At 50.9% G+C, this 8,542-nt stretch overlaps 2 protein-coding genes across 2 annotated transcripts; both read left to right on the forward strand.

Moving 5' to 3' along the window:
* Positions 1 to 1,870: 1,870 nt before the first annotated feature.
* Positions 1,871 to 2,809, forward strand: LOC311200661 (olfactory receptor 14C36-like; the record flags this gene model as incomplete). The annotated part of the gene is made up of 1 exon (XM_084274947.1): positions 1,871 to 2,809. The coding sequence occupies one exon, from the start codon at positions 1,871 to 1,873 to the stop codon at positions 2,807 to 2,809; it is 939 nt and encodes a 312-aa protein (XP_084131073.1).
* A 4,410-nt stretch (positions 2,810 to 7,219) lies between these two features.
* LOC311200717 (olfactory receptor 14A16-like) lies at positions 7,220 to 8,143 on the forward strand (the record flags this gene model as incomplete). The annotated part of the gene is made up of 1 exon (XM_084275002.1): positions 7,220 to 8,143. One exon carries the CDS (start codon positions 7,220 to 7,222, stop codon positions 8,141 to 8,143), a length of 924 nt encoding a protein of 307 aa, XP_084131128.1.
* Between the last annotated feature and the right edge of the window lie 399 nt (positions 8,144 to 8,542).

The raw sequence follows: 8,542 nt of genomic DNA on the forward strand, positions 1-8,542 counted from the left end.
GAGGAGAAATATCCTCAGCACTCTACCTGTGAGTATGTCCCTGGTATGTCTGTGGGTGCAGAGCAATGCAGGTTCTGTTCCTGCAGGGATCTCCTAAATCTGGGATATGGGACAGTGTGTGGGGTCTGTCAGGAGGACATGTTCTCTATAGGACAATGTGCTGCATGGAAAGGATGCCTTCTGCCTGTCCTGCACAGTGCAGGACAGCTGTCTTCTCCTGGGCATGGTTGAGGGGTGCCCAGGGCTGTCCTTGCGAGCAGGGTCCTTGTGACCCAGGGTCTGTGTGCTGGGGCAGGGACTCTGCTGCTGCCAGAGTCAGCACTCAGCCTGCCTGCTGGGTTTTCCACAGGGATATAGACAGCACCTCTGGGTTGAAGCAGTGACCCAGGGAAGGGCAACGTAAGGTCCTTCTGCTGTAAGAAAGTGCTGCCTGGGTCAGCTTTGCTCCCAGCCAGAGCTGATCCTTGAGAAATGCCAAAGAGAATATTTCTCCAAAGGCAGAGTCTTTGCTTTGACTTTTCCTCTCCTGTGGGCTGTGCTGAGTGTGGTAGATGAGGACTGATTTCTCCCCTTGAGAATATGCAGTGAAAACTTGATTCTCATGAAGCTGTTGGAGCCTGGGCTGAGCCCTGCACACACAGAGGTTCCCTGGGGCAGTGCCCTGATGCCAGGAGGGGTCTGCAGAGCAGAGCTGAGCACAGGGCAGTTTGGATGAGGTCTGTGAACACAGAGCAGGAGGTGAGATGGTCACAGAGAAACAGCTGCAGGTACAGCTCCAGGCAGCAGAGACACTGTCAGGGAGGGAGGAGCTGCTCCCAGAATTGCCCTGGCAGTGCGGATTTGGGACCTCCCTGACACTTTCCCACACCGACTCCCTGGTTTCTGCCACCCAGTACAGACTCTGCACCCAGAGTTCCAGGGTTTCAGGATGAGTCTTCTCCTTGGCAGCCAAACCAGCAGTTAGGAGAAACCCCTGAGTGCCTGTCTGACTATTGCTGACCCTAAAGCTTTTGCTGCAGCATTTCCTGCTGTATCCCCTCCTGTCCTTGCTGCCTTTGTCCCACCATTACCTGGGGTTTGAGCACGTCCATTGGTGGGGCTGGCACTGAACTGACCCTCACTTCAGGACCCCCATCTGTAGGACTGAGGTTTTCCAGGCAGCTCCTGCTGGGCTGCAGCTGCCCCCCACAATGGCACCGCTCTCCCAGGGACTCTTGTGCCCAGAGAGGAGCCCCTTGCAGGAGACATCTCGGCACAGAGGCCGTGGCAATGCCACTCATCACCTGTGTGTGGGCAGCTGCACTGAGCCCTGTGTGTCCCTGGCTGGGAGCGGGGAGCTGAGATCATCCTTGGGTAGGATGAGACCACAGGAGGGCTTTGGAGCTCTGCCCTGCGAGACTGGATTCCTCAGCTCTCTGTGGGGTCCAGTTTCTTCTGTGGTGAACAGCAGGGTGTGACCACAGAGTGTCCAGCACAGGGCAGCTGAGAGCAGGGCTGATGGACACAGCAGCTCTCCCCACTCTGCACTCAGGGGAAGGTTTCACTGGCACTGCAGCAGCAATGTCAGGGAGTTCTGACAGAAGAAACACTCCTCAGCTCCTTCCTATCCACAGGCTATTTAGTCTGAGATCAGGCCATCCTTCTATTTCCTTACTGCTGCCAGGCAGGACTGAGTTCTCCAGAGCCCACAGCCAACCCTCCTCCCAGCAGTGGCATGCTCAAGCCAGCATAAAGCAGACCTCCCAAAATCCTCCTGAATACAGAGAGTCAATCTGTTAGAATTGGAATATGTTTTCCTCAAAGAAGACTTCTTTAACTTCTCACTGTGCTTTTTCATCATTGGAAAGGTCTCCATGCTCACAGAAAGCAGATGTCCAACAGCAGCTCCATCAGCCAGTTCCTCCTCCTGCCCTTTGCAGACACAAGGGAGCTGCAGCTCATGCTCTTCTGGCTCTTCATGGGCATCTACCTGGCTGCTCTCCTGGGCAATGGCCTCATCATCATCACCATAGCCTGTGACCACCACCTCCACACCCCCATGTACTTCTTCCTCCTCAACCTCTCTGTTACTGACCTTGGCTGCATCTCCACCACTGTTCCCAAATCCATGGCCAATTCCTTGTGGGACACCAGGGCCATTTCCTACACAGGACATGTGGCTCAACTCTTTTTCGTTTTGTTTTTGGTTGCAACAGAGTTCTGTCTTCTCACAGTCATGGCCTATGACCGCTACGTTTCTATCTGCCACCCCCTGCACTACGGGACCCTCCTGGGCAGCAGAGCTTGTGTCCACATGGCAGCAGCTGCCTCGGGCAGTGGGTTTCTCAATGCTGTGCTGCACACAGCCAATACATTTTCACTGCCCCTCTGCAAGGGCAATGCCCTTGGACAGTTCTTCTGTGAAATCCCCCAGATCCTCAAGCTCTCCTGCTCAGATGCCTACCTCAGGGAAACTGGACTCATTGTGTTTGGTGCCTGTTTAGCTTTTGGGTGTTTTGTGTTCATTGTGGTGTCCTATGTGCAGATCTTCAGGGCTGTGCTGAGGATCCCCTCGCAGCAGGGACGGCACAAAGCCTTTTCCACCTGCCTCCCTCACCTGGCTGTCGTCTCCTTGTTCCTCAGCACTGCCATGTTTGCCTACCTGAAGCCTCCCTCCATCTCCTCCCTATTTCCGGACCTGGTAGCATCATTTCTTTACTTGGTGTTTCCACCAGCAGTGAACCCCCTCATCTACAGCATGAGGAACCAGGAGCTCAAGGATGCCATGTGGAAACTGGGGACTGGATATTTTGAAGCAGCAATGAACTGATCATCTTCGACATATTACTGGCCATGTAACAGTTGTTAGGACCAGCCTGTGTTTAGTAGGGGTTTTGGTTGGATTTTTGTCTGCTCAGTAGCCTAGATGGATGTATGCACTTCACTTTGCTCAGCAGGTTTCCACCTCCTCTTGCTCTTTGGTCATTCAGAAGCTGCTCAGCTCTCCAGTGTCTGCTTTGAGCTTCACAACATTTGAAAACGTGCCATCTTTCGGATGTCTAATAAGCGGTTCTCTGACCCCCTTCATATGCTGCAGGATGAGCATGAGCCAGCAATGTGCCCTTCTGGCTAAGAAGGCCAATGGCATCCTGGGGTGTATTTGAAAGGGTGTGTTCAGTAGGTCAAGAAAGGCCTATCTCCCCTTTGTTCTGGTGATACCACACATGGAATGTTGTGTCCAGTTCTGGGCTTCTCAGTTCAAGAATGACAGAGAGCTCCTTGAAAGAGTCCAGACAGGGCCATTCTGTAGCTCTATGATTCTGTGGTACCTGTACAATGGAATGATCCTAAAAGTTCCCGTTATCATTTTCAGGCTAAACCAGCATCCACCTTAGGACGTGCTAAATGTGCAGGTAGGGCTCCAAAGCAAAAGATTTGAGTGCTGAAAGATGTTCCTGGCCTAAAACCTACCTAAGTATCCACTAGCAGCCCAAGTAACCTTAGGGCTCAGGGCTTTCCTTTCCTAGGGAACAATCCTAACATGTCTGTGGACATTTACGGGCTCTCCCAGCATCCAACATTGAACACACCAAATGTAAAGCAGTAACCTCAAACATAACATGTGAGGGTATTAAAACTCCCCTTGTAGCCCACTAGAACCCCATTAACCATGGGGAAAAGGGTTTTCATAGACAGTGCAATGGTATGAAATTTGCCTGATGTCTTTTTCCAGCTCTAACAGCGTCCACCTTCAAAAACATTAAATGTCCAGCTATAACTCCCAAAGGAAAAGTTTGAGGTGTGAAAGATGTTTCTGACCTTCAACCTGCCTGGGTATCCCACTAGTAGCCCCAGTAACCTCAGTGCTCAAGGCTTTCCTTAGAAATGGAACAGTCTTAAAACTACCTGATGTCATTTTGGGGGTCTACCAGGATACACCTTCAAACTGCTAAAGGAACAGCAAGAGATCCCTAACAAAAGTGTGAGGGATGAAAGATTCTCCTGGCCTGAAACCTGCCTAGGTAGATCACTGGCAGCTCCAGTACCTTAGGGCTCAGAGCGTTCAGAGAGAAAAGAAGGGTCCTAACATTGCCTGATGTCATTTCTGCTATACCAGTGTCCACCTTTGAACCTGCTAAATGCACAACAATACATCCCAAACTAAAGGTGTGAGGGATGGAAGATGTTCATGGCCTTACATATCCCCAGGTATGGCAATAGTAGCTCCAGGAACATGGGGATCAGGACATTTGTAGCCATGGGAGTGGATGTAACTCTGCCCAACATAATTTTCCAGCTTTAACAGTGTCCACCTTCGACACTGCTCCATGTCCAGCACCAGCTCCATGGCAAAAGGTGTGAGGGCAGAAAAAGGTTTCTGGCCTGAAAGCTCCCCAGGTAGCCCACTAACAGCCCCAGTAACCTTGGGGCTCAGGGCATTCCTAGCCACAGGACCAGTCGTAACAATGCCAGTTTTGGGCTCTACCATCATCCACTCTCGAACATGCTGAACAACCAGCAATAGAGTCCCAGGTTCTATAGCACCTATTGCTGCCATTTTGTTAGAAGCACGGTAAGTTAGAGAGCCATCTGCAAGCACATGTGAACCATTAGTAAAATGGAGCTTCCCTTCAAATGGACCTTGAGAAACTCAGGGATCTAATGAACAGAAAAATCACGATTTCCAACCAGAGGAGATCTTCTCCTCCTGATCATATTTTCATGGGTTGGAATTAATGCTCATGTTGGTGTGGCCCCCATAATTCTGTGGTTTGTTTCCATAAGCAGAAAAGTCTAAACAGACGTGTTTGTTCCTTGCTGAGCAATGCTTGCACAGCATCAAGGGCTTTTTTCTAATTGTGTTCCAGAAATGAGTCAACTGGGAGTGCACAAGTGCCTGGAAGGGGACAGAACAGACCCAGGTGACCATCACTGACCAAGGGGTTATCCATACTGTATGACTACAGGAGTGAGCCCACTGTTTTCTTGCATTTGTTGTCTACAAAGGTGGCCTGGTTTTCAGAGGAATAGAGTTGATTTTCTTTCTAGCAGCCAGTGTGGTGCCACGTGTCGTTGTTAGGATGACAGCAGTGCTGGTAACAGGGAGGCTTTAGTTGTGTCCAAGCAATCAAAGACTTTTCTGTTGTTCATACTGCGCTAATAAAGAGAAGTCGGGGGGCACCCAGGGAGCTGGGAGGGGACACAGCCAGGACAGGTGACCCAATCTGCCCAAGAAGCATATTCCATTCAAATTACACCATGATCAGCATAAAGGGGGTCTGGTGGGCGCAGGAGAACTCAGCTCCAGGACACACGTGCTTTCAGGACAGCTGTGAGCTCTGCGGCCAGAGCTGTGGGGTTCAGTGACAAACTGCATTGTGCATCACCTGTTGTGTATATTTTGCCACAAAGTCCTATCATTGTTTCTCTCTCTGCTGTCCCAGTAAACTGTCCTTATCCCAGCCCTTGCTGAAGAGCAATCTTGCCACGAGCACACTGGGCTGCACTGGGAGGAGTGTGACTGCAAAGACAAAGGCCCATCTGGACTCAGAGGTTGAGGCCAACTGAGAGGTTGAGGCCACCTCTGGAGCAGTCAGTCCCAGTGTGGGGCTCCCCAGTCTAAGGAATGAGGAAGAAACACTCACATGGGCACAGAAAGTCTGCCAAGATACAGTTAGGGGTCTTGTGTGGAGAGGCTGAGAGACCCGGGCTTCTTTAGCCTGGGGAAGGGGAGGCTGGGGGAAGCCCTCTTTGTGCTTCAGGGAAAGAACATCAGAAAGGAAGTCCACACAAAACTTCAGTTTTGAAGGTCAGACTGGGTGTGAGGATAAAGAAATGTCATTCTGAGGATAGTGCTGTGCTTCAAGAAGTCATTGGGAGGAAGTCTGGATGAGCTGGTGGCTTTGTTCTTGTAGGAACAGCTGGTGAGGATGGAGAGACAGCAGTACAGGCAGGGACATGGTGGGGTGAGAACAAGGTGGAAAAGGGCATTGGGTGCCTGAAGCCTGCAGAGAAACAGGCACATAGCCCCTTGGCTATGGCTGATGTCCCTGCCACCGAGGCCTCAGGGAAGACACATTGTCCTCATGGCCATGGAGCATGGTTGACACCCTGCACTCATCCTAGGAGAGGGCACCCTGGGTCCATCTTCTGTCCTTCCCTTGGTGTCACACTCCCCACATCCCAAAGAAGAGCCCTGAGACACAGGTGAGCGTCAGGATCTCCCTGCCCAGGGGCTGGGGGTCAGTACTTGGCATTTCTGCTTCATCAGACCAAGCCAGGGTGTCCTCAGCATCAGAGCTGCCTGTGCTTTGCCTGTGTTTGTCCTCATGGCCTCCAGTTGTCTGCTCTAACGAGCCCATGGGGAGGCTTTGTCAGGAATGGCTCCCAGTGGGGCCTGTTAGTGCTTCAAGGTACCTTGGGCATTACTCCTGACTTGGAGTTCTTGAGAGGTTTCTTCACTCTCATCTTGGTATCTGAGGTCTGTGGACTCAGAAGAAAAGACACCATGGGGCTCATTAACATCCAGAAAGCCCTTACAAGCATGGTTCTTCAAGTCACTTTCATTCAAAAAACTCAAAACCTCTACAACTAATTGGATTTTAGTTAGGTCATTAGTGATGAAGATGTCAAAGGGATTTCCCATGGAGGACCTTTTTCCAGTCATGGGTATTGTCTGCCATCGCTCAATTGATAGAAGAAATGACAGCAGCATCCTGTGATGGATATGGGTCTGCTAAGGAGATCTGGACAGGCAGAAAAAGCAGTCCCTTGAGATCCAGCCCTGCATGGAGAACCTTGCTCTTCCCCAAGCCCAGCAGTTCCCTCACTGGCCTCCTGGGACTTCTGACACTTTTCCTGGCATCATCTGTGCTCACAGACACTAAGTGAGGAGAAAACCAAAGCTCCAAAGCTCTGCTCTGCCCTCGGGTGAAACTGGAGTGACAGTGCTGAAAAGCTCATTGCTATCCACAGGGGATTTAGTCGAGATCAGGCCATCCTTCTATTTACTGACTGCTGCCAGGCAGGACTGAGTTCTCCAGAGCCCGCTGCCAACCCTCCTCCCAGCAGTGGCACCCTCAAGCCAGCACAAAACAGACCTGCCAAAAGGGATCTGCCAAAAGGCTTCCTGAATACAGGGAGTCAATGTGAATTGGATACTGTTTCCCTCAAAGAATCGTTCCCTAACTTCTGACTACCTTTTTATCCTTTGACAGGTGTCCACACTGGATCCCAGCAGATGTCCAACAGCAGCTCCATCAGCCAGTTCCTCCTCCTGCCCTTTGCAGACACACGGGAGCTGCAGCTCCTGCACTTCTGCCTCTTCCTGGGCATCTACCTGGCTGCTCTCCTGGGCAATGGCCTCATCAGCATCACCATAGCCTGTGACCACCACCTCCACACCCCCATGTGCTTCTTCCTCCTCAACCTCTCTGTTGTTGACCTTGCCTACATCTCAACCACTGTTCCCAAATCCATGGCCAATTCCTTGTGGGACACCAGGGCCATTTCCTACACAGGATGTGTGGCTCAACAACTTTTCTTTTTATTTTTGATTGACACAGAGTACTGTCTGCTCACTGTCATGGCCTATGACCGCTACGTTGCCATCTGCCACCCCCTGCACTACGGGACCCTCCTGGGCAGCAGAGCTTGTGTCCACATGGCAGCAGCTGCCTGGGGCAGTGGGTTTCTCCATGCTGTGCTGCACACAGCCAATACATTTTCACTGCCCCTCTGCAAGGGCAATGCCCTTGACCAGTTCTTCTGTGAAATCCCCCAGATCCTCAAGCTGTCCTGCTCAGATGCCTACCTCAGGGAAAATGGACTCATTGTGGTCAGTGTCTGTTTAGCTTTTGGGTGTTTTGTGTTCATTGTGGTGTCCTATGTGCAGATCTTCAGGGCTGTGCTGAGGATCCCCTCGCAGCAGGGACGGCACAAAGCCTTTTCCACCTGCCTCCCTCACCTGGCTGTGGTCTCCCTGTTTGTCAGCACTGCCTTCTTTGCCTACCTGAAGCCCCCCTCCATCTCCTCCCTATTTCTGGACCTGATAGCATCATTTCTTTACTCGGTGGTTCCACCAGCAGTGAACCCCCTCATCTACAGCATGAGGAACCAGGAGCTGAAGGATGCCATGTGGAAACTGATGACTGGATGTTTCTAAGCAGCAATATGCTGTTCATCCTCATCACTATATCACTGGCCATGTAATTCTCGTTAGGACCAGTTTGGATTTAGTAGGTTTTGAGTTGTTTTATTTTCTGTTCAGTTTACTTTGTCTAAGTTGTATTAACATGGGCTACATTCCTACCACTCCTTCGGACGTATCTCCAGGTCTTCTTGTACCGAGACACTGCGTAATGATGAGCTGTGCTCTCTTTGCATCTTGTTTGCTTGCAAAGGGCCACAATTATTTCACACATTTATATACAATTTACCAATGCAGGTATAAGAAATACTCACCTTCCCCTATACCTGCATTACTGTCAGTCTGTCTCTTTCATGTTCCACATCTCCTGATGACACAGCCAGGCCTAAGGACATCTTTCCAGCAGACTAGTTG

This window comes from Gallinula chloropus, assembly GCF_964237585.1.
Source record: "Gallinula chloropus genome assembly, chromosome: 24".
In the NCBI taxonomy this organism is placed as follows: Eukaryota; Metazoa; Chordata; class Aves; order Gruiformes; family Rallidae; genus Gallinula; species Gallinula chloropus.